This window comes from Gouania willdenowi, chromosome 7 (genome assembly GCF_900634775.1).
Source record: "Gouania willdenowi chromosome 7, fGouWil2.1, whole genome shotgun sequence".
Taxonomy (NCBI): domain Eukaryota; kingdom Metazoa; phylum Chordata; class Actinopteri; order Blenniiformes; family Gobiesocidae; genus Gouania; species Gouania willdenowi.
In genome coordinates this window covers 36,654,833-36,678,272 of record NC_041050.1, presented here as the reverse complement: position 1 = coordinate 36,678,272, position 23,440 = coordinate 36,654,833, and the positions used below count along the sequence as shown (strand labels likewise).

General features: G+C 35.7%; 1 protein-coding gene across 7 annotated transcripts in view; it reads left to right on the top strand.

The window, feature by feature from the left end:
• Window positions 1-1,140: 1,140 nt before the first annotated feature.
• The window catches only part of cfap74 (cilia and flagella associated protein 74), a 74,980-nt gene continuing 52,680 nt past the window's right edge, over window positions 1,141-23,440 (top strand). For 4 of the 7 annotated variants that reach the window (XR_003674478.1, XM_028452710.1, XM_028452708.1 and 1 more), the window contains exons 1-14: window positions 1,141-1,269; window positions 2,675-2,773; window positions 2,862-2,943; window positions 4,670-4,840; window positions 7,103-7,201; window positions 7,286-7,390; window positions 8,735-8,908; window positions 9,011-9,121; window positions 11,192-11,294; window positions 12,420-12,577; window positions 12,762-12,975; window positions 13,069-13,233; window positions 15,982-16,146; window positions 16,230-16,348. Coding sequence is in view for 6 of the 7 variants with exons in the window: in XM_028452710.1 (XP_028308511.1) it covers window positions 2,680-2,773; window positions 2,862-2,943; window positions 4,670-4,840; window positions 7,103-7,201; window positions 7,286-7,390; window positions 8,735-8,908; window positions 9,011-9,121; window positions 11,192-11,294; window positions 12,420-12,577; window positions 12,762-12,975; window positions 13,069-13,233; window positions 15,982-16,146; window positions 16,230-16,348 (1,760 nt within the window). In the remaining variant the exon portion in view is untranslated. The remainder of the gene's footprint in view (window positions 1,270-2,674; window positions 2,774-2,861; window positions 2,944-4,669; window positions 4,841-7,102; window positions 7,202-7,285; window positions 7,391-8,734; window positions 8,909-9,010; window positions 9,122-11,191; window positions 11,295-12,419; window positions 12,578-12,761; window positions 12,976-13,068; window positions 13,234-15,981; window positions 16,147-16,229; window positions 16,349-23,440) is intronic. The other 3 variants (XM_028452709.1, XM_028452707.1, XM_028452706.1) reach the window with 3 other exon arrangements.

Here is a 23,440-nt window from a genome sequence, read left to right as displayed (position 1 = left end):
CAGCAGTAATGACCTTTCGAGCAGAAAAGTTGCTAATTCCATCTTCTACTCCTCCAGACCATACACTTTAAAAAAGACGGCTCTACAGCCCCGGGAAAGGGGCGGAGACTGTGAGCAACAGCTGTCAGACAGCCCATCAAACACAATCCTGGCTCTGACTGGTTCTTTTTGCTCGGTCGTGGTGCATTCTGACAATCTGCCAAAGGCAGCAGGAGCAGCAGGGGGCGGGACTCAATGAGTGTGTTTATTTCACACAAACTACTAGTTTGATGTAAAGATGTCCTTACATAGTGACAGCTTTAGCAAATATGAGAAATAGTCACTTTTATAAGAGTTGCAGACTGCACCTTTAAGAAATGAAAGCATTACAAACAGAGCTTTATAATGTTTTTTTTTTTTAGTTAGAAATGATAAGATACATCATACTGAATATTACCAGCAACTCACAAAGCAAACAAAAAAAGAGAAAAATTAACTGGAAAATAAAATTAACAAACAGCAAAATCCATAAAAATTACACCAAAAACACACACTGAGAGAAAAATACTTACCATTACCTGCAACACACAAAATGACAACAAAGACACACTAAATGAGAGAAAAATACACAATATTACTATAAAATACACAAAAATAACTGAGAAAAATAAAAAAAAGGTTTCATATATAATTTTCCTGTAGCAGCAGGATTTATATCATGTTTTTGCAATTTAGTCTGCATGATTATAATGAGACCAAATGTTCGATTAAATGAACTGTGTGCCTCAAAAAAAAAAAAAAAAAAAAAAAAAAAAATCCAAATATGCAAATATCAAATTAATAATAACTTCATTGACTATAATTCATATTTTTGTACAATTGTGAAAGGTTTGGCATTCTTAAGTAGCTCTCGTCAGCGCCCCAAATCATTATATTAAATTCATTTTGTTAAAAAATAAAAAATAAATAATAATAATAATAATAATAATAATAATAATAATAATAATAATAATAATAAAGTCTATTAAATTAAATGTATTTATTGTTTATTAGAATGAAATAAAAACGTAATTGTAAAAACTTGTGACTTTTACAGTATTATCCATTTGAAATTAGATATTGTTGCTAAGCTCCCTGAGGCCATGCCCCTCGGTGTTGTCTCCATGGTAACAGTCAAACATGGCGGTTCGAAGTTGTCATGGAGAACCTTTTCTCCTGTAAAGACAGGACGCGGTTTGAAGTTGAGGAGAAGGAAATCGTATTTTTAAGACGAGAACTGAGCTCAAAAAGGTACCGGCTGTGTGTTGTATTTACTTTTATTTCAAGTATTGCATAACGTTAGTCGTTGTTTTATTGTTTACTATTATTCGTTCAGCTACAAACTGTGGTGTTCATAACACGAACATTCCGAGGTCCCTTTAAAAACATAAAATAAAGATTATTCCTTCCTTCAGCAAAAGTTAAAGCTCGGAAATTATTATTTATATCTTCACAGAGTTACTAAACATTTATTTTTACCAATAAAACGACAAGAATGTAAAAAAAAACTTCAAATTGTTTATCTTTTTTTAAAAAAAAAAAAAAAGCTTCACAAATCTTGCTAATAAATCCCTTTTGACATAGAATATCACTATGAGGTTTTTTGTTTGTGCAAATTAATATTAATATTAATAAAAACGTATAATTATTTTTTTGTATTAATGTTTAGTATTCTTTAAGTGGCTCTTGTCATGTTTTCCTTGGTTGTTTGACTCAAATCATTATATTTAGTTAATTTTGTCAACTAAAAAAAAAATGCATTGATATATTTTTTAGATGAAAGAAACTAAAACAATTGTAGAAACTTATGATTTGGACATTATTAGCTATTTGAAATTAGATATTGTTGCTACACAGGACTCCTGAACAATGTTCATTTATTCAGTATTTATTTTATCTAACATTACGACAAGAAAGTAAAATAAACTGTTCAAATAGTTTATGATTTTAGTAAATAAATAACTAAATAGTAATAATTCTCATTTTACACAGAATATCACTATGAGGTCTGCCTCACAATTTATTTATTTTTTTTTTTGGGGGGGGAGGAGGGGTGGTTCCTCTTTTGTTTCTGTTATTAATACAATCAAATTCAATGATCTTTGTAATATTATATAATTGTAAACCGTGTTGCTGCTGTTGCAGTTCAGATTGTGAACTGGAATTAAAGATTGTTTTATGTTTATTAGGGATGTCCCGATCCGATAATCGGTCCGACATCAGCCAGAAAACAAATATTGAATTTTATTGGACTGCATCTAAAATCTCATATATATTTAAATGATATTTATTGAATTGTAGACTACTGTAGATATTATGTTAAAGGGTAAAAATTCATGTAACCAATTAGTTAATAATAAATGGGTCAGTTTTTATCATGCTTACTGTTGCTGACTATTGTTCTATGTTTGAGTGACATCACTTGATCTAACATTCCACACTACAAAATAAGTTATAAAAGTATGTATGATTTGTGCTCATATTGTATCGTATCGATATCGGCCAATATTCAAGGCAGCAATATCGGTATTGTATCAGAAGTGAAAAAGTTGTATCGGGACATCCCTAATGTTTACATACTGCAAACTTTAAATAAAATTAATAAAAGTAATAATAAAATAGAAAAATAAATGTTCTCATTCTGTTTACAATGAAGGTAAAATGGAGACTGGAGACAGAGAAAGCTCATCTGAAGCAGAGTCAGACAGGGGTACACTGATGGGTTTGCACTCCAGCACTGATGAAGAATCTGACGGTAAATTAAATACAAATCTCTCCAATTACATTCTCATATTGAGAAAAACTGTGTTCTGTTACTGATGTGTTACACCTCCTTGTTACAGATTTTGATCCACATCTGGAGAACTCCAAAGATGACGAACCACCTTATTCTTCTGATTTAAAGTGGCTAGAGGAATTGTATGAGTAAGTGATTTTTCCCACAGGGTAATGCTGTGCGATATAACTATCTATATTGTTTATTTATTGGTATAACCCTCAATCGCAGATGTAGGCAACTTTTATCACAGCGGGACCAAAAAAAATGTGTTTGTTTGATCAGAGGGTCACATGATCAACATTCATGTCAGCATTTAGAATAATAAGCAATCTTAGCATTAATACAGGAACAAACAAGTTTTATAGTAATTTTCTGTGTTTCTCTGTCATTCTGTGTATGTTTGTTGTTGTCTTGCTCATTGCGAGGCATTTTCTGCATTTCTGTTGTCCTTTTGTGTATTTTTTTCTGTAAAATATATGTTGTTAGTAGACATATTGTGTATTTGTGATGTCATTTTCTATTTTTTTGGGTAATTTTTATGTATTTCTGTTGTTTTTCTTGTTTGTGAGTACTTCGGAGTCTTTTTGTGTTTTTCTTATCTTTTTGTGTACTTTTGTTATCATTTCCTGTAATTTTATATATTTTTTCTGGTTAATTTTGTGTATTACTGTTGTCGTTTTGTTCATTTTTGTTGTAGTTTAGTGTGTTTTTGGATATTTTCTGTGTTTTTCTCTCCTCTTTTCCTGTATATTCCTGCAATGTTTTAAATCTTTGTGTTCTTAATGTATTCTTGCACTTGTTTTGTGTATTATTCTGTCATTTTGTATGTTTATTTTGGGGGCCAGTTGCCTATGTCTGCTCTATCATTTATATGGCTATTTTAATGTGTGTGGTCTTGGTCCCACTCTGTTGCTAAAATATGGTGAACCAGGCTAATCTACTCACAGCAATGCTGTTACTTTGCAGTGGCAAAATCGCAGAAATTGGTCGCAAAATCCTAAAGCAGACATAGGCAACTGGCGGCCTGGGGGCCAGATTCAGTCCTCAGTCTAATTTTATGCGGCCCCCAAAGTAAATGTACAACATGACAGAAAAGTACACAAAACAAGTACAAGAATACATTAAGAACACAAAGATTTAAAACATTGCAGGAATATACAGGAAAAGACTAGAGAAAAACACAGAAAATACTACAAAAATGAACAAAATGACAAAAGTAATACACAAAATTACTCCGAAAAATATACAAAATTACAGAAAATGACAACAAAAGTACAGCAAAAGACTAGAACACAAAAAATGACTCTACAAACCCACAGTACTTATAAACAAGCGAAACGACAGAAATACACAAAAATTACTCCAAAAAACATTTTACAGAAAAAAATACACAAAATGACTACAGAAATGCACAAAAAAAAAAAAACATTCACAGAATGACAGAAAAACACACAAAATTACTATAAAACTCCTTTATTAACGTTGTATTAATGCTCAAACACATTTTTGTGGCCCCGCTGTGATAAAAGTTGCATACCTCTGTCCTAAGAAGTAGGAAAAGGTCATTTTACCATTTTATTTATAGAAACCATTTTATATATAATTAAATATATAATGAATAACAATTTTCTATTCATTTCATGTAATTTTAAGGAAGAAATACTGTATTAGGATATATATTGTTATCAGGATATGTCCACCTATATTGTGACAGAACATTTTCTCCATATCACAGCACTACTACAGGGTGATTACGTTGTGTATTTAAGTATTAAAAACCTTTCTAAGTGTAGTTTTATAGTTGTTAATGCACATCAAAGTGTGTAAGGCTTCTACAATTATCATTTAAACGTTCTTTTGCATCGGTTCTAGGGAGGATGATGATGATGATGATGATGATAGCGACAGTGACCTTGCGGTTGCAAATGTTGATCCAACAAAGCGGAGCGTTGCCGGGACAGCGCGGATGTTCAAGCTGAGACGAAACCTGGACCAGCTGGACAGTTTTCACCAACAGAAGGAGCATGACACGCTCCAAGCAAGGTCTGGACCTGGCAACAACAACAGCCACGCGAGAACTTTTATTATTATTAAGAAACAAGATAACAGGCAACAACTTCCTCAGTTATACACCAATGCACAACATCTACAGACATGAACTAAATACACCCCCAAATACAGTCCAACAACCAAAACAAGATAAAAAGCACAAGTAAAGGAAAATATAAGAGATAAAATGAAATAAAAACATTAGACTTCACAAAAATCTGTGCACATTACTATAATGTGTTTTTTTTTAATGTGTAATAGTGCGCCTTTGTCACAGGTGGTTGCCTTTCTTGTTCCCTGAATCTCCCCATCGTGCCTTTCTCACTCAGAGGCAATCGTTTCTGTACCAATTGATTTTGCTGTTTGCCAGAAATCATTTCAGCTAGAAGCAAACATTGCCCATTATGTCCTTTCTCTCCCCACGTTTCCCTCCGTGTTTTTATTTGTCTTCACTGCCAGCCATTAAGCACCTGATGAACTGTGATGCATGTCTGATGTTCAATGGCCAGAGTGGGGCTTTACTAAACTCTGGTTATTATTTTATTTATGGAACCTTTGCAGACCAAGCTTTTAACCCACATGTGTTAAACTCAAGGCCCAGGGGTCAAAACTGACCCTTTAGAGCAGTGTTTCTCAAATGGGGGTACGTGTCACCCTAGGGGTACACGATGGCACTATAGGGTGTACTTGAGCGAGAGAGAAATAGGAAAATTAACAAATGAAAGCATTAAAAATATGGGTTTATAATGTTTATTTTTAGTTAATAATGATAATCATGCTAAATATTTCCAGCAACTCCCAAAATGGCAACAAAAACACACAAAATAATATAATATGATAATGAATAACAACAAAATACACAAAATGACACCAAATACACACGCGCTAAGAGAGAAAAATACTTGTTACCAGCAACACACAAAATGGCAACAAAGAAACACTAAATGAGAAAAAAAATACACAGGATTACTACAATATACACAAAAATAACAGAAACATAAAACGACATAAGAAACAACCAAACGACACCCTAAACACACAGAATTTAAATAAAACCAACAGCACACAAACAACAAAAACACACAAAAAATAAATAATATACTGAATGATAAAAACAGACAAATAACAACAAAACGCAAAATTACGCAAAAAATGATGGAAATGATCTTGATTAGAACATGAACTGAAAATACAAGGATCAGTCTTGGTCCCACACCAGAAGAGATGACCAGAAAGGCTAAAAACTATATATATAGAAATAAATCTATTCAGGAGGCATTGAATACTATTTTATTCCACTTATTTACAATATTTAGATTATTTAAAATGTGTGCGATCAGTCATTCATTCTGTCATTATGCTCTATAGTTGTTTTTTTCCCAGAATTCTGAGCAAAATTTTGTAGTTGAACAAAAGTGGGACTTGGGTTTGAGAAAGGGGTACTTTAGCCAAAAAAGTGTGAGAACCACTGCTTTAGAGCATCCAATTCAGCCCACATGAGAAAGTAAAATTGACAAAGAATACTTGAGTCATGTGTAAATTTTTCCAAAGTTTTCCAAAAAAAACAAAAATTCAATGAAACTCACAAATGCTTATGTCACTTGATGGCAGTTATTTTTTTTTATAAAATCCTGCCATTTTCTTAAAATGAATCCACAAAAATTCCCCAATTTAAATCTAAATAGGTCACAAAATCAATAAAGTTTAAAAGAGAACATCCTCCATGGACTGATATCTGTCACTCACTGCTTGAATAATATTGGTGCCCCTCTTTATTATTTAAATGTCATTTATACGTATAAATGAAAACTAGGGCTCATTTACGTTGAAATTTCTCTTTTTTCCACCTAAAATCTGAGGCCCACTGAAGATCTAACTAGTCTGTATTTGGTCCCTGAACCAAAATGAGTTTAACAGCACTGTTTTAACCAAACCATGTCTTAGTTACACCGTATACTCAAATGTTCTTGCTTTTTTTTGGAAAAGTCACAGCTTGTTGGGTGCTATTAGTCAGTGGAAATGACTCTGGGTGATTGTGAAGTTTTGTAATGAACGTGGACAGCTTTAGGCTCAGAATGCTTACATTAAGGTACCCTGTTTAGTTAAAAATAATCGGCTTTAGTTTACTGCAATGCGGAAATTCATTAGCTTAATGCTCTGAAAACACTTGAATTTTTATTGTCTCGAAAGTGCACACAATCTGGTGATGTTTTTCTGGGGCTGCACTTCAGCGGATTTTGTTTCTTGCTTTTCCAGAGAACAGCTAAAGCTCTGTCATCAAAACATCGAAAGTCTCTTGGAGCAGAGGAGCAACTTGGAGAAAGAAATAGAGCAACAGAAAACAGCAGAAAACAGGCAAGTATGAAACTAAAGGTGATCATCTATCCATAGAATCCCACTGTCTTGCTCTATTTGACCAAACGTTGCGTTTTTCCACAGCGTCGCAATGTTTCGATTGCGAGCCCAGCACAAGCAACTGTGTGTGAAGTTGCAGAGTGAGGAGGAGCTGGAAGGCCGGGTCAGCGTGGAACTCAGGCAATTAGAGTGAGTCTGAAAGTAAAATGGGTTTGATAATCCCAGGGGGTTAAGATGTGGCAGGTGTGAGTACAGCAAAAACACTTCTCACTCGTTAGCATGAAATTAACCACTGCTTTGACACCACTGATAGGATCAGGGTATGAAAGCATAAAACGCTGTCAGACATGATATAACTGCTTGAAAAACGGACAAACGGCACATTTTTCGATCTCATTTATCAACTATGCGTGAAAACAGCTGTAACTTTAAGTTCACATTTGGTCGTACGACAGGACCAACTTGTGATTCATGAAATATTCGTATCTGACCAATCCCAGCGTACAAATGATCAGGTGTTGACAAATCCAGCAGCTGAATTTGATCGTCATTTACTTGTTATGCCCTCCTGTATCGGAGGCCGCGCCCGCTGAGGTCAAAGAAGAAAATAAGTTTTTTCCAAAATGAAAATTGGTATCTTCACATCTGAGGCGGAGCAAAACAAAAATGTGCTTTTTGAACGCTCTGTGGAAGAGGATCAGCTACTGAGCAGTTGACGTCTGCCCCCCTGTGTGCGCTGAGAACAACTTTGCAACAGAGATCCTGGAGAGACACACACAGATATGACGTTCATATCAGCCTCAGTCCACATGCTTTAGGCAATAAATATCACATTTAGATAAATTAATGATTGAAACGCTTTAAAAAAAATCCTTAAAAATGACTAAATGTTGTCCCAATAATTCATCACATTACTGATTACTGCAGCGCATTTGTAAAAGTTTAAGAAACTATTTACATTTAAAAGCATAAATGTGATCCTGTTTACTCAGTACAGCCCCCAGTGATGTGCTGTATGGAGAAAACAGGACCTCATTCTCCAAGACAGAGGTCACGAGGTGAGACCTGACGTGAGATCTGATCATAGTGTACGCTAACGTCAGAATTGATAAATACAGAAGTTTGTGTGAATATGGTTGAACGCACGTTGCATCCTCAGATCTGAAAGCACGAACGGTTGATAAACTTGACAAAAACATATTCACACTGGTGCTGCCCCTTGTGTAACTTTCATTGTGATTTCAGTTATTTTTGAAGTTTTGAGTTTGAAACTTGTAGGTTTCACTTATTGTTTGTAAAGAGCTAAATCCATCATAAAATAGCCTTTTTTATGTTGAGATGATTGCAACTAACTCAGTATTTGAACCGTCACAAGGTTTAGATCCCACTTACCGTTCTTATTAAACGTTGCTCAAAAAGTGCAATCCGAGGAATTTTCAAACATTTATTTAAGCCTTATTGAATACACAGTTCACATGTTTGACCAGCTTTGTGGCTCTGCTTTGCTTTTGTTTTTTTGTCACTTCTCTTCAGACTGGAGTTGAATCAAATGGAAGTGGAGGTCGGTCAGTTGTCCTCGTTCAGGCAGGAGCTAGTGGAAGAGGAGCATCTCTACCAGGACGTTAGGTCCCAGAAGGCTGCGAAAAGAATGCGGCAGGAAAGGAAATTTCACCAGAACCTGCACCAAAAAAATGAACAGCACAGGAAGTAGGATTTGCATTATTTTGTAGCGTTTTGTGATTTTAAGGGGTCAAGAACCTATTGTTATCCTGCATGTTCTTCATCTTGCATGTGTTTATGCTCTTATAGTCAAAAGGCTGCAATGCTGAAGGAAGATGAGCTGGAACGACAAAGGAAACTTGAAGAGGCCGAAGCAAACCGCAAAACAGCTGCCAAGTACTTGAAGCAGACACTTAAAAGGTAAATACAAAAGTAGAACATATTACAGGTAGGGCAGAAATCACAATTCACACGGTTTTACATGAGTAATCAAGGTGACAAGGACAATAAACAAAAGCCAGAATTGTTACATGGGGAGAAAAAGGTTTGTGTATGGATAATTTGCAAACAAATTGTTTGTCATTATATTAAAGACTTCAATACATTCTCTAAGGCAGGGGTTCTCAACCTTGGCCCTCGTACCTCATTTCTCTTTTTTCTGAATCCAAGTACCCCCTTTTTGCTCAGAATTCCAAAAAAACGTAACATTTATATAGCATAATGATGGAATGAATGTCTGAAAACACCTTTTAAAGAATCTCATTTTGTATACCTGTATAAGTGGAATGAAACGGTATTTAGTGTCTCCGGAATAGATTTATTTTTGATAGTTCATATCGTTTACGGTCATTTCCCACCTGGTGTGGGACCAAGACTGACGTATTTTCAGATCCTTTTCTAATCAAGATAATCATCATTATGATAATCATTTTTAACTAAAAAATAAACATAAAACCCCATATTTGTAATGCTTTTGTTTTGTTAATTTTCCACTTTCTCAAGCACCCCCTGTAGTGCCATCACGTACCCCCATTTGAGAATCACTGTCGTAGAACAATGGCAAGGGGATGACTGGCTGCTCAGTGTTTAAAGTTTAGCAGTTTTGGATGCTTTTGGAAAAACAGGGAAGAATGTGTCAAAAAAATGGGGAAACCAGGAACTCCAAAATTCAAAAAATCAAAATGAGGAAAGAGATACTAAAAAGCCTTTATTATAATAGATAATCACTAAAAACCAACATGTTTCAACCAAGCATGGTCTTCCTCAGGGCCATCAAACGGTTCTGGTTGTTGTCACACCTATATATAGACATCAGCCCATTGAAAGTAGAGACTCCTCCCACCAGGCTCCCAATCACTGGTGTCATGTATTGGCCACTCCCACATCTTGTGATGGGAGCCAATCACAGACTGAGACAGAACAATGAAAATGTGTAACAGGTGAGGTAAATGAAGTAATCAGCAACACCTGAAAGAGAGAACAAACCAAGTGGCGTTAAACTAACTGACAAAAAAGGAGTAACAATGAACAAATAGGAAAAGAAATTTGTTTTCAAAATAAAATCTCACCCAGAGGTGAAGCAATTTGGAACTCACATTTTGAAAACATTAAGTTGAAAAACGCTTGGTTACGCTCCTTTCAATGTTGTTTATATCATAAAATCAGAGAAGTACATTTAAACATTTGACATAACATTTATCCCTGCAACATGTTCATTTCCAAATATTCCGATAAGAGGAATAAATGCACATCTTGTTTAAACCACTTTGTTATTCTGGGATGCGATTGGGGATTATGTTTACAACACAACCAAAAACATGATAAAAATAACGGCAAAAGTTGTTATTTTTTTATTTTTAATAACAAAAATAAATAAAATAAATTTTATTGACAAAATTCCATATTCATAAATCAAAATTCTCAAACACTCTTCAAAATTTTCATTTTTTCTTGATTGAGTTTAGATATTATATCAATAGTTTAAAGTTTTTGTAAAACAAAAAAGGTGAAAGAACTCCTGTACCTCCGCCTGTATTTGTTTCATTCTTAGTGATGTTTTCCCTGACTTTGTTCTCTGTTATATTACTGATTTGTAAACTTGCAATTTGTCAATAGAAACCCTAAAAAACAATAAAAATGAAACAACCCAACATATATTGTAAAAAAAAAAAAAACATGATGGGTCAAAATGCAGTTTGTCGTAGTTGAGTTGCTGATATCACTGCATTAATTATTGTTTGGAAATATGACCATAATTAGTTTCTGGCTAACTTCCAAACTAATTTTTCTGCCAAAGCACTGCATGTTGTCTGTATTAACATATGTCATGGAACAACCTGAGGAAAAAAGATGGATAGAAACCCAGCTTTTATACATTGTCTGACAGTTCCCCTAAATATTCCAATGATAAATAGCTTTGCAACACTCCTCTTCATCTTTTTATACCTATTTGACATTCTGGTGTTTTGTAACGGTCCTCGTTTTACACAGGGTGCGGCAACAGGAGAATGAGAAGGAGCAGCTCAACAGGGAGTTAGTGGAAAAGAGGATACAGGCTGTGAAATCACTGAAATCTAACATAGCAGTGACCAAAGTAAGTAGAGCTGCACTCTATTATCATGTTTGGGTTTTTGTATTTGTTTTCAAAACAATAAGAATTATCATTCCCAGTTAAACTAAGCTACATAAATAACATTCAACCATTATTCATAATGCAAAAGAAAAAAAAGAGCTCTTAAACTGATACATAACGCAGTATACAGAGAACACACAAATAGATTATTCTTAAAAACACCAGATTTAAAACTCCCAGACCTCATCCAACTCAAAACTGTCCAAATAATATATAAAGCAAGCAAATATGCACTTCTTCCAAAAGGGTTGCAGAAAAGATTTTAGAGAGAGAAGGGGAATATAATTTAAGAGGAAAACTACATTTCAAGATGCAATATGCCAGAACAAAACTAAAAAGAATGAATATAACAATTATGGAACTGCCTAAAGCAGCAACATAAACTAGTTTAAAGAGCTTTTTACCTCCTATATTGTTAGTAAGTATAATAAACAAGAACAGCAATTTTACATATAGGACAGCATTAATTATTAAATAGTAAATTATTAATATTATGTCCATGTTTGTGTATGTATGGATATGTGTATATATGTATATGTATATGTTGTAAAAATAGTAATATTAGTTTCCCAATCATTTTTTTGTGATATTATCTAGAGATCCTTGTTTTGTTTGTTGTGATGGCGTGAGTGTTTCAGCTGATTAGTTAGATAATTGTGTTTTTTTGTTTTTCTGAAAACTGCCAAAATAAAATTAAAATTTAAATACATTCAGAAACAACAACATCCATCTGCATATGAAGAATGTAGGTATATCTTCAACTTGCATCAATGCATTTCTATCCACAAACAGTTTTTTTTCTGCTACATAATGTTCTTATAGTTACAGTAGGTTGCACGTAGATCATATTTCTGCATTTCAACTGTAAAAATAGAGTTTTTCTGTTCTTTTTGCTATTATGGTTGTTGTGCTTGGGTTTTTCTTCATGCACCATTTGGTTTTTGTTTTTTAAACTATCAAGGCTCATTTAAAACAGTGGGAGGCAAAATGTCAATAGTACTTGTTTTCTTCCACTCCAGGGCTGCTTGCAGTTAAAAATAGCTTTATTGCTGTTATTTATTTATTTATTTATTTATTCTTCTTCAGGAGAGTTTACGGGTCCAACAAACCAGAACCAAAGCAAATATCCTGAGGAAAGAGCAGCAGCAAACACAACTGAGAGAATCCCTACATGCTCAGGGCGTCAACAGCATCAAGCACATGCACCGGCAAAAACAACAAGAGGAAATAGAACGTAAACAAAAGTATGTCCTCCTCTCCTTTCCTTTCCTCTCCTCTCCTCTCCTCTCCTCTCTTCTCTAATACCACATAGCGTGTCCTCTACTCCCACTCCACGCTGCAGCGTGTGGGTGTTTTCTCGAGCTGTGTACTGAGGAATACGTGACCCTATTTGAGTGAAATGCAGAGCTGGTGATTTACCATTCTCAGGGAATTTGAGAAGAGCCAGAAGTCAAAGAGGGGGGAGATCATGAAAAAGATCCTAGAAGAAGAGAAGCAGGTGAAGAAAAGGACCAAGAATGAGGCAATTATTCCGAAACCCTCCAACTTTGAGAAGTTGTCGACTCTGAGGAAGATGCAAGAGAAGCTGGCATCTTACCTGGATCACACCCAGACTCCCACCACTGGGGAGAAGGCCACAATTGTGAGGGGCTTCTAACCTACAGAACTATGGCTGTGTACAAGTTGAACGCAATTTTTACTAATGAGTTTTTGTGTGTGGGCATTCATCTTCCAGCAGTTCAGAGACCTCGCTGACTGCAGCAGCTCATCGTCGACCTCCTCGGATGTCGAAAATCTAGAAGAAGGTGAAGACACCCGCCAAGAAGGTGCAGACCACCCGATTCCTGCTGAAAGCCTAGCCAAGCCGGAATTCTCTGGGCTGTGGGACCAGGATGTAAAGGTGCATGTTAAGGCCGTCTCTATGGTGTCTCATCAAAGGCTCGAGGGGCCGCAACATAAACAGGACCCCAAACAGAGATAAAGCATTTAAAGTATTTATACAAAGAAAGTTCTTAAAAAGTAGCATCACAATCAAAATAACTCAAAAAACTCTGGCCAAACTGAACAACTCTATACAGGGCCGTCGCACAGCGTCCAACCTCTAAACTACACAGATGCACAAAACTCAAAATCTATTTTTAAATAACACAAAAACAGGAATGTCAGTATTCTCCAGTCCAAACTTCTTCTGGGATAGGTTTGTGTGCAGATAATTCCTCCATGTATAAGTGATTAATAAAGTCAAACATTATTATTAAGTAGCTTTTTAAATACTGTACTCCAAATGTGCCTCACTGGTGCATCAACTGCACTATGCCTCATCCAGAATACTTTGTGTTCAAACACCATCCGAGGTAAGGTAAGCTTGGATTAATCCAAATAGGGAAAGCGTCAGAGGTAAATTGAAATTTAAATCTGCATTGACAGATTTCACATTTATTTAGTTTTTTAGGTTTAAGCTTTCAGCTCGCAGCTTAGTGTGGAAGTTATTCCAGGGCACTCCTAAATATACTGTACATTTAATGTTTTGTGCATAATGAGGGAAACCTGGATGCGAGCAAAAACTGCTGGGAAGGTTCCACCAAACACTTGAGACTTTTTACAGAAAATAGGAAGTAAAGATTTACAGTATAAATTATTCACCTAATATGTCAACCAATCAACCAATGTTTCTTTTTTTCATTCAAAGTTTAGTGCTAATATGTTGTTGACACTTTTCAACCGTCAACTGTCAGTCTTCTTCAGAGGCGTATGTTGATTGCTTTGATGTTCCCTATGAAGTATCCTTGACTTCCGCGTCGCAATTTCAGCAAGATTCTTTTTGTCTTTTTGATGAATATATTAAGGTTTTTTTTTATTTAGATAATTGTCACTGAAAAAATCTCCTTTGATCTCCTGACATGTTTCGACTGTCAACAGCCAGTCTTTGTCAGAGGCGTATGCTGATCGCTTTGATGTTTCCTTTGAAGTTTATTTGACTTCTGCGTAGTAAATCCAGCTAGATTATTTTTGTCTTTTTGAATAATATATTAAGGTTTTTTATTCAGACAACTGTTTCTTAGGAAATCCACTTTGATCTCCTGACATGTTTTGACTGTCAAATGTCAGTCTTTGCCAGAGGCATCTGCTGATAGCTTTGATGTTTCCTTTGAAGTTTCCTTGAAATGAAATTAAACCTTTATGTACTTTTGAAAAAGAAGTTAGTGAATTACAAAAAAAAATAAATGTCTTTAACCGTTTACTCGCCTACATCCTTATCCATGTTAAAAGCTGCCCTTACAGTAGCTAATTGCCATGGAGGTGAGTGGGCTCATTGTCTCTTCCTGTGTCCTCTCACACATTTGAGATGCGGGGAGACAGGCATCACTTCTTATTGTGCTGGTGCTTTTGATGGCCCAGAGTGAGTGCGGTATTGCAGCTCAGAAGTCAAAGCAAGTGTCAAGTGGAGTGGAAGCAATCTCTCATCATGACGTGCAGATCTGACAAATGCCCTCATCAAATGCTACTTCTCAACAAAGTAATTGCGAGCACAATAGTAGAGTTTAGCCATGCAACACAGCTAATGTGATGATTCATGAAGAGCAGCGTGATTAGATGCAAGTGCTTCAACAAAGTTTCAAAGCTATTTTCTGTCCAGAATTAGAAAGACAGCACATAAAGGCTTAGGTTCTGTTTCTAAATTTGGGGCTTTCTTCAAATGTACCCTGAGTTTACCTCTTTTGTCCACTCTCGCACATAAAATCAATCTAAATAATTACTGTACACAACCTTTGTAACCAATTTAAGGCCTTTTTAATAAATATCTAAAGCCAGAAGTACAGTGGCTGTCCAGGGCCAGAGCTGGAGATATAGACAATAAGTTGACGTTAAAATTACTTTTTAGAACGCTATATTATGGAGCCAACGTCTGTATAACTCTGACTTAGTGTCGTTATTTGGCTTAAAGACGCAAAGTAAATGTTTCTGTGGGGTTTTGCTCTAGTTGCAACCATTGGCTTTACACTTTACCATTGTTCAGAAACTGTAGACCAAAGGAACACTGTTGCCTAGCAACAGCTAACAGGAACATCAAAAGAGCGTCATATCCTGTCCAAAATGGCGGCTCTCCATAGATTATGTCCGAAAGTCCTTTTGATGTATTTTTTTTAATAAAAAGATGCACATACTTTTTTATTAGGAATAAATTAAACACATTTAAGATGCTGCAGATTTGGTGTTCGGACTGTGAAAAAAATTGAGTTTGAAAGAGGAAAATGTGGACTGTTAAATTATACACGTTTTACGATTAATTAAAATGTGTTAGTTAGTGGCAGGTTAAATAGGTACATGATGATTTCCTATGAAATGTTTCAGAAGTGGTCGTTGGAAAATGAAACAATTTAATTTCATGGAATAAAGTATATGCTACCTTTTAAAGTTACTGCTCGTCGTCCTTCATCATCCTTTGCTTCAATTAAAGTGAAACTGTGAAATACAATTTTTTTGTATTATTCAATATTGACTTTGGTGTAGCTTTTAGTTTCAGAAAGGTTGGTGACCCCTGCTCTAGAACCAGGCGTGCTCACCTTTGATCTCACTAATGAGTAAGAAAGTGTTTTGAAAAGTTGTATTTTTTGTATGTAATTTGCATTTTGAACCTCTTGTTCAGCAGGAAATCGCCAATGAGAAAACACCTTTAATGCAAGTGGAAGCAAATCTAGATAAACCCCCACTGACAAGTGGAAAGATTGTCACAGTTTCTAGTAAAAAAATGATTGGAAACGACACAGGAAGGCCTTTGTTCATCAGTAAACCAGAGATTGTGACTTTTAAGGTAAAAACATTACTTTTTCATGGGTTCTTTTTGTTTGTAAAAGCTGCATTTAAAGTTCTTATTTGTTTTGTTTTGTTTTGTAGGACTTTGAATTGGGGAAAACCTATCAAAAGAAAATAGTTCTAACAAACATCAGCTACAATGTGAATCACTGCAAGTTTCTCAGAGTCTCACCTCACCTAAAGGATTGGATATCGATCAAGTAAGATGCACTTTATTTTGTTAGCATTTACAGTAACAAGTACAGGACAGCACTTGTCTTTATACAATGCAAATTACAACTAAAGGTATACAAAAGGGAAGAAAAAGACTGTGGTTAGTGTTTTCTTGGGAATGTATACATTTGATTTAGTTTTGTGTATTTATTTGAATTCTAAAAACCTGACTGTTTCAGGTAAAGTGATGAAATAAATACATCCTTAATCTAAACTTTTGGACTTTGGTCATAGAAAGGTTTTGAAAGTTGTTGCCTGTTTAGTTAAATGTTAAACGAACATTTGGTATGTTTGGACTCAAGCACAAATATCATAACATCAAACAATTTTCAAACTGCTAAACATGAAAGCTTTAATCTTAAATAGACGAAAGGGACACCTGAAACAAAGATGAGCAACTTTTCTCAGACAAAAATGTGTTTATTTGATCGACGGGTCACATGATCATCAACATTCATGTCAGCATTTAGAATACTGACCAATCTGAGCATCAGCACAGGACAGAGCACAGAGTGTGCTCTGTGTTTGTTGTTGCCCTGCTTGGTATGATTGCTTTTATTGCATTTTTGTTTTCCTTCTGTGTATTTTTTCTGTAAAATGTATGGTTTTTTGGAGTATTTATGTTGGTTGTCACTTGGATTTTCTGGACTAAGTTTTGTGTATTTAAGTTGTCGTTTTGCTTGTTTGCTAGTATTGTTGGTTTGTGGAGTCATTTTTTGTAATTTTGGATATTTTTTTTTTGTCATTTTGTGTATTTTTGTTGTCGTTTATGTGTTATTTGGAGTAATTTTGTGTAGTACTGTTGTTGTTTTGTTCATTTTTGTATTAGTTTTGTGTGTTCTTGGAGTATTTTCTGGGTTTTTCTTGTCCTTTACTGTTTTCTTGCAATGTTGTAGTTATTTGTATTTTGCAATGTATTCTTGCTTTTGTTTTGTGTATTTTTCTGTTATTTTGTACATTTACTTTGGGGACAGCACAAATTTTGACTGAGGGCCTCATGTGGCCCCCAGACCGCCAGTTGCTTATGTCTGACCAAAAATATCATCCACTGTTGTTTTTTTGGTTCCTATAAGTGTTTTTTTTCTGGCAGATTTAACAACTTACAGTGGTTGGACGAAATGTGTTTCATAGTTATGGACCAGGGGAGTTGATGCATGAAAAAACAAATTTCAAAAATATATCTGCTGCTTAAAACATAAAGCACGTGTTTCACCCGTTAGAAAAGCCCTTTTAGTGTCATTTGACAATATGATGGAGTGAAGATGAAAGCTATGCCTGTCCTCCCACATATGGGCACCAGCTTGGATCACCACGCTCACTCACCTCCTTTTATGAGACTCAGCTTAGTGAGTCAGTCTGAGTCTTCGCTACCTCCTCTCACTCTCACGCTGCCTGCTAGCTTCCCACAGACCTATAGCAGAGCTGGGTTGGTTCTCCAGGTCACACATGACTCCACGTCGTTCTTCTTTCTTTTTCATTAGTGGAGAGATTCAAATGCTGCAGAGCCAGCCTGAAAGTGTATGTGAGTGGTCTGTACAGTACTACGAAACTGGATATCCTGATATCTGTATATCCTGATATCTCTCTGTTAGCAGAATCAGACTCTGAGGTGGCAGTCATCTGCTGGATTGGGTTAGTGGACAGAAAGAAAACAGAACAGGATAGAGAGAGAAAGAACATCAGTGTCACAAACTGGTGATCTAAGTGTTTCTCTTCACACTCGCCTGTAGTTTCCTGTATGGCTGTACACCCCCTTGAATCCGCTCTGAAAATAGAGCCTAGAAAATTTGGGCATTTGCCAAAATTGACTGTTTTGGACATGAAACCTGCAAGCACCGACTTGTCAGACTTGGTAAAATCTCTTGTGTTGACATTAAGTTCTCTCCCATTAGTTTTATCTCCCAGGGTTTAGTGACTGGCTGAGAAGAAGACATCCCTCTGAGGTGTCTTCTCTCCTGAGCTCAGCTGTGAGTCTGCAGTAAAAGTCATGGTACCTGATAAAATCTTAAGGTGTGATCGCATTGATGGCTGCTTTCTATTGGTCCGTTCCATGCAAGCTGTTGACAACTGTTTTGAATAGTTTTTGGGGATTCTTTTTTCTCAAGTCTATAGAAATTAAAATAGATTGACATCACTGTTGTTATGATAAAACAAATTAATGTAAGATGTTTTTTTTCATAATAATGTAACCTTTATTCTTCACCGTAGTGAAATTCTTCTCTGCATTTTACCCATTTTCACCGAGGGGTAGTAGTGGGCTGCCAATTTTGCAGTAGTCCGGGAGGCGGTTGGACAGAAGTTGAGGGACTTGCTCAACATCCCACAGTGATGGCCCGGGTGATATTTGAACCGGTGACCCTCCCATTACAAGCCCGCTTCCTTAATCACTAGGCCAACACTCCCCAGAGTGTAGGAAATGTAGAAAATAAAATAGATTAGCTTGAACAATAAACATTCAGTTGGAGTAAAAGCTAAACCTGGTCGGGATCAGGTTATGAAGTGGATAAGATCTGTGCAAGAACTAAAGTCCCGCCTCCTAACCAATCAGTTCTCTTGGAAAATAAGCTGCCCATTGTTAGAAGATCCTGGTTGGTGCAGATCTGACATTGTTTAGGAAAGAAAGATCATTCATGGATAAATGCAATCCTTTCATTTGCCGATGACACCCTTCAATACTTCATAAAAAAAATACAATATTAACATTAAAAAAAATGAAGTGCAAACAAGATTTGTTAAGGTTAGATGAGCAGCGCTACTTCCGACTTTTTGTCTTAACTTGATGGCGAAGCCTGAGGCAGCTTCTGCAGAGCTAAGGCAAGGCAAGGCAAATTTATTTGTATAGCGCATTTCATACGCCAGGCAACTCAATGTGCTTTACATGATCAAAAAGTGCAACAGAAAACATTCAACAGCTTAAAAATCAATAAGAACATTAAAATCATCAACAAACACATTACATCAACAACAATATGACCAGAAATCTCCATCTCATTCATACTTTAATTTAAAAATGTTCACATGTGATGCTGACTTCAGCTCTGCTGCAGTTTGTTCCACTTCTTTGCAGCAACCCAACACACTGTGGGCTTGTCTCCTGCAATTTCATGGATTTCTGTTTAAGGAATCACACAATCATCCGCCCACAGTTATGAGTGCCCTTCTGACTTGAGTCGACGAGCTTATCCACTAATTATCTAACGTTGAGTGAAGTGTTTACCAGCGCCAGTAAAACGCTGCCCAGTCCTAATTCTATTCTTACTCTCTGTGAATGTTGATTTGAACAAAACACTCACTTAAAAATTATAATTTCTTCAAATTGGAGATAAAGTTGCCAAAACAATTGCCCTTTCATGTGCCTTCCTATGTATTCCACTGTAAATATTTGCATCATTAAGACATTTTACCCAGGGTTGGGGTAAATTATAATTGTAATCACGTAGTTAGTAATTAATTGCAATTATGGTGTATTTTTTGCGTAATATAGCAAATGGAAAAACATGTAATCATATAATTTCATTGTAATTGAGTTTAGATAATTTATGTAATAATAATTGTAATTGGTATATGATTCAATAAAAACTGTAATTTACATTTAATTAAATGCAAAGCTTAGGTAATTGTTAAAATATGTTTTATATCAAGTTTACCTGTTAGCTCTCTTGAGGATCATTTTTCCATAAAAAGAAATTAAAAAAAAAAAATTGAGGGGTATACTGACACAACTCAGACGAGCACACGACAAACATTAAAACCAATATGTTCATGGATAAGGAAGCCTAACAAGATAACCAAGAGATGAGAAATAGATAATAGATAATAATATTTTGCTACAGCTGACTAATATATGAGTCATTAGAGATGCTAACAGAAAGCTAACACAAGAGAAAGGTTACGTTTTTTGTGTAATTTGTGAAGGTTTCATTTTTCAGACAACTTATTTCAGGAAATTGACTTTGATCCGCTGACGTGTTTTGACTGTCAACTGCCAGTCTTCTTCAGAGGCATCTGCTGATCGCTTTGATGTGTCCTTGACTTTCAAGTAATAAACCCAGCAAATTATTTTTGTCTTGTTTTGTAATAATATGTTAAGGTTTAATTTATTCAGACAACTTTTTTCCAGGAAGTGTACTTTGATCTCCTGACATGTTTTGCCAGTCTACCTGAGGAAGTCTGGCAGTTGACAGTCAAAACATGTCAGGAGATCAAAGTACACTTCCTGGAAAAAATTTGTCTGAATAAAGGAAACCATAATATATTATTCGAAAAGAAGACAAAAAACCTTGCTGGGTTTATTTATTAGTTTTTTGGGGGGTTATTTAATAAAGGCTCTGTTTTTGTGATTAATTGTAATTAAACTTTAGAAATTGAGAATGTAATTGCAATTGACGTTCAGGGGAAAAATATTATTGTAATTAGAAACAAGTTGGTCAACGTAATTGTGTTTGAGTTGTAATTGAACATGGATATTTAAAGATATAATTGTAAATATAAAATGTAATTGACAGCTTTTCAGCCACATTTCAGTTGTGTTCAAAAGTGAGTAAGTTATTTTTGCACAAACGTGTATATATATTAATATTAAAATTAATTGAGTGAGAGCATGTAGCAGCTCTGTTGAACTGAATGATGAACCTCGAGTCCTCATTGATTTTCCATAGGAGAAATCCACAGGGATCAGCAGGAATGTGGGATGTTGTCAGTGCTACTGTACGGTCACAGTTTCAGCTGCGACCAAAGTATGTTGTACCGTGTCCTCGTTCGCAGCGGCGTATATAGGTCTGTAGTAGCTTTTTCAAACACTGCCTCACTCTGAGTTCAAATCCCAAGTGAGCTGCTCTAGTTGTTCCCACACTTCTTTTTATACCACCTGTCTTGAAACCAGGAAAAAAGAATAGAATAAAGGAAGTGATCCAGCAATAATAAAAGAGAAATTACAATGTAAGTGCATGCTGACCAGATTTATTCACACAAAGTGGGTTTCTATCATGTGTTTTTGTGCCAAACCTGGTTGACAATTGTCCCACTCTGTCATAATAGATCAAATTAAAATCCTTTTAAAAAAAGGCGAAAATGGGTTCCGAATGACCCGAACCGGGCACTAAACCTTCCATTTGCGAATGGAATAATTAAATAGACTATTTTATGTTAATGACTTGGTTATATATTGTTCACTATTGTCATGAGGGAGAGGTGAACAAAAAGGATGATTCCATAGCAAGGTCCAAACGTCTTGATTTCTTTAAATAGCGGAGAAACAGATGGCACGTAGAACCCAAAACAGTCCAGGCCTGTGGGTGGATTTATGATGTCTGGCAACCCACAGAAACAGCAGACGCACGGTAGATTCTAGAAAGGAGCAGATTACAGATTACACCGTCTGTAAACAGCAAACACTAGTGGTGGGACGATATACAGAGTTTACAATATTATACGATAGGCCAGTGCTTCTCAAACTTAAGTTCCCCTTTTCTCTTTTTTCTGAATCCAAGTGCCCCCCTTTGTCCGACGACATCATTTTGCTTAGAAAACTATTTAAAAAGTGATAACACACATTTTATAAATAAGTGGAAACAGTATTTAATGCTGTGGTTCTCAACCTTTTTTGGATCGTGACTCCATTTTGATATCAAGAATTTCTAGCGACTCCAAAGACATTTTTTTCTAGAATTAGTTTTTGATCATGTTTGAGCTCAAATATACTGTATATATATATATATATATATATATATATATATATATATATATATATATATATATATATATATATATATTTACTACATTTTAGTTGAACTAGATTTATATTTCACAAATTGAAAGTATAGAAATACAGTTGTTTAAGATTGATCCAAATGGGTCACTGTTACGACCCTCTCTAGGATGTCTAATCAAGGCTTGAGGGGCCGCAACATAAATAGGACGCCACACAGAAAACAAAGGTTTATCAAAGTATTTATGAACAAAATCCTAAAAGTAGCAACAGAACAAACTAAAAGGGACTGGAGACCCTGTCCAAACTGAACAAAAGTAGGTACGACACTGGGCGAACCCTATACAGGGTCGTCGTCCCAGCGTCCGCCCTCTAAACTACAAAAAATACAAAAGACTCAAACTACCTAAGGACGAAAACAGGACTACCATAAATCTCCAGTCCAAACTACAATAACAAACTTACAAAGACATCGAGTGGGGAGCAGAATAACTCTCCCCGCATGTCTGCTGCTGGTCTGTTGTTGCGCCTTCTTCCTTCTGGTCCTCTCAGCCCTTTATAAGCTCCTCCTCCCTCTCCTACCTGGTTACTGATGTGAATCAGGTGTGTTAGGAGAGAGGCGTAACAGTCACGAACACGTCAGATTGTCTCAAAGGAGATACGAGACAGTAAAACGGATACAAAAAATGGAACATATTGTAACTGCTCCCTAGACGCTACACCGTGGCTGCCCACTGCTCCTCAGGGAGGGGTTAAATGCAGAGAACATATTTCGTGTATGTTGCTTTACATATGTAACAATAAAGTATAATGTATATTAAACCGCAGTGTTAGTTTTACCTGTGAGGTAGTCTGAGAGGGAGGAGCTCACATTCTTATAGGGTAGGAGGAGCCAGGATTGTCAGGAGGAGGAGTTTCCGCTAGGTGACATCAAGTAGAGAGAAAAATCCAACTCGCCCGTTTGGAGCTGACTTTTTACAAAATGTGGAATAACAATAACTTTAACCCTCTGAATGAGGCTAAAGGGATGTCTATCACTAAAGCAAAACCATTATAAATAAAATATAAATACTCTCCCTTTAAAACGTCAACTTTTTGACAATGCCTCGTAAAAGAATCGGAATCGTGATTCGTTAGGAATCACAATCGTTCAAATTCAAACAATGCCCAACACAATGATTTTTCTTATGACATTTCAATCTTGCAACATTTTGTCACATCCTTATCAAATACAGAAGTCTTAACTTATTGTGGCAACAATCAGCCTGGTTCTCAAATGACTCTAAAAACATAACAGACAAATACTCACTCAAGAACACAAACTGGGAAGAAGAAAAGGAAATAATCAGGAATTGAGCAACACATATTAAAG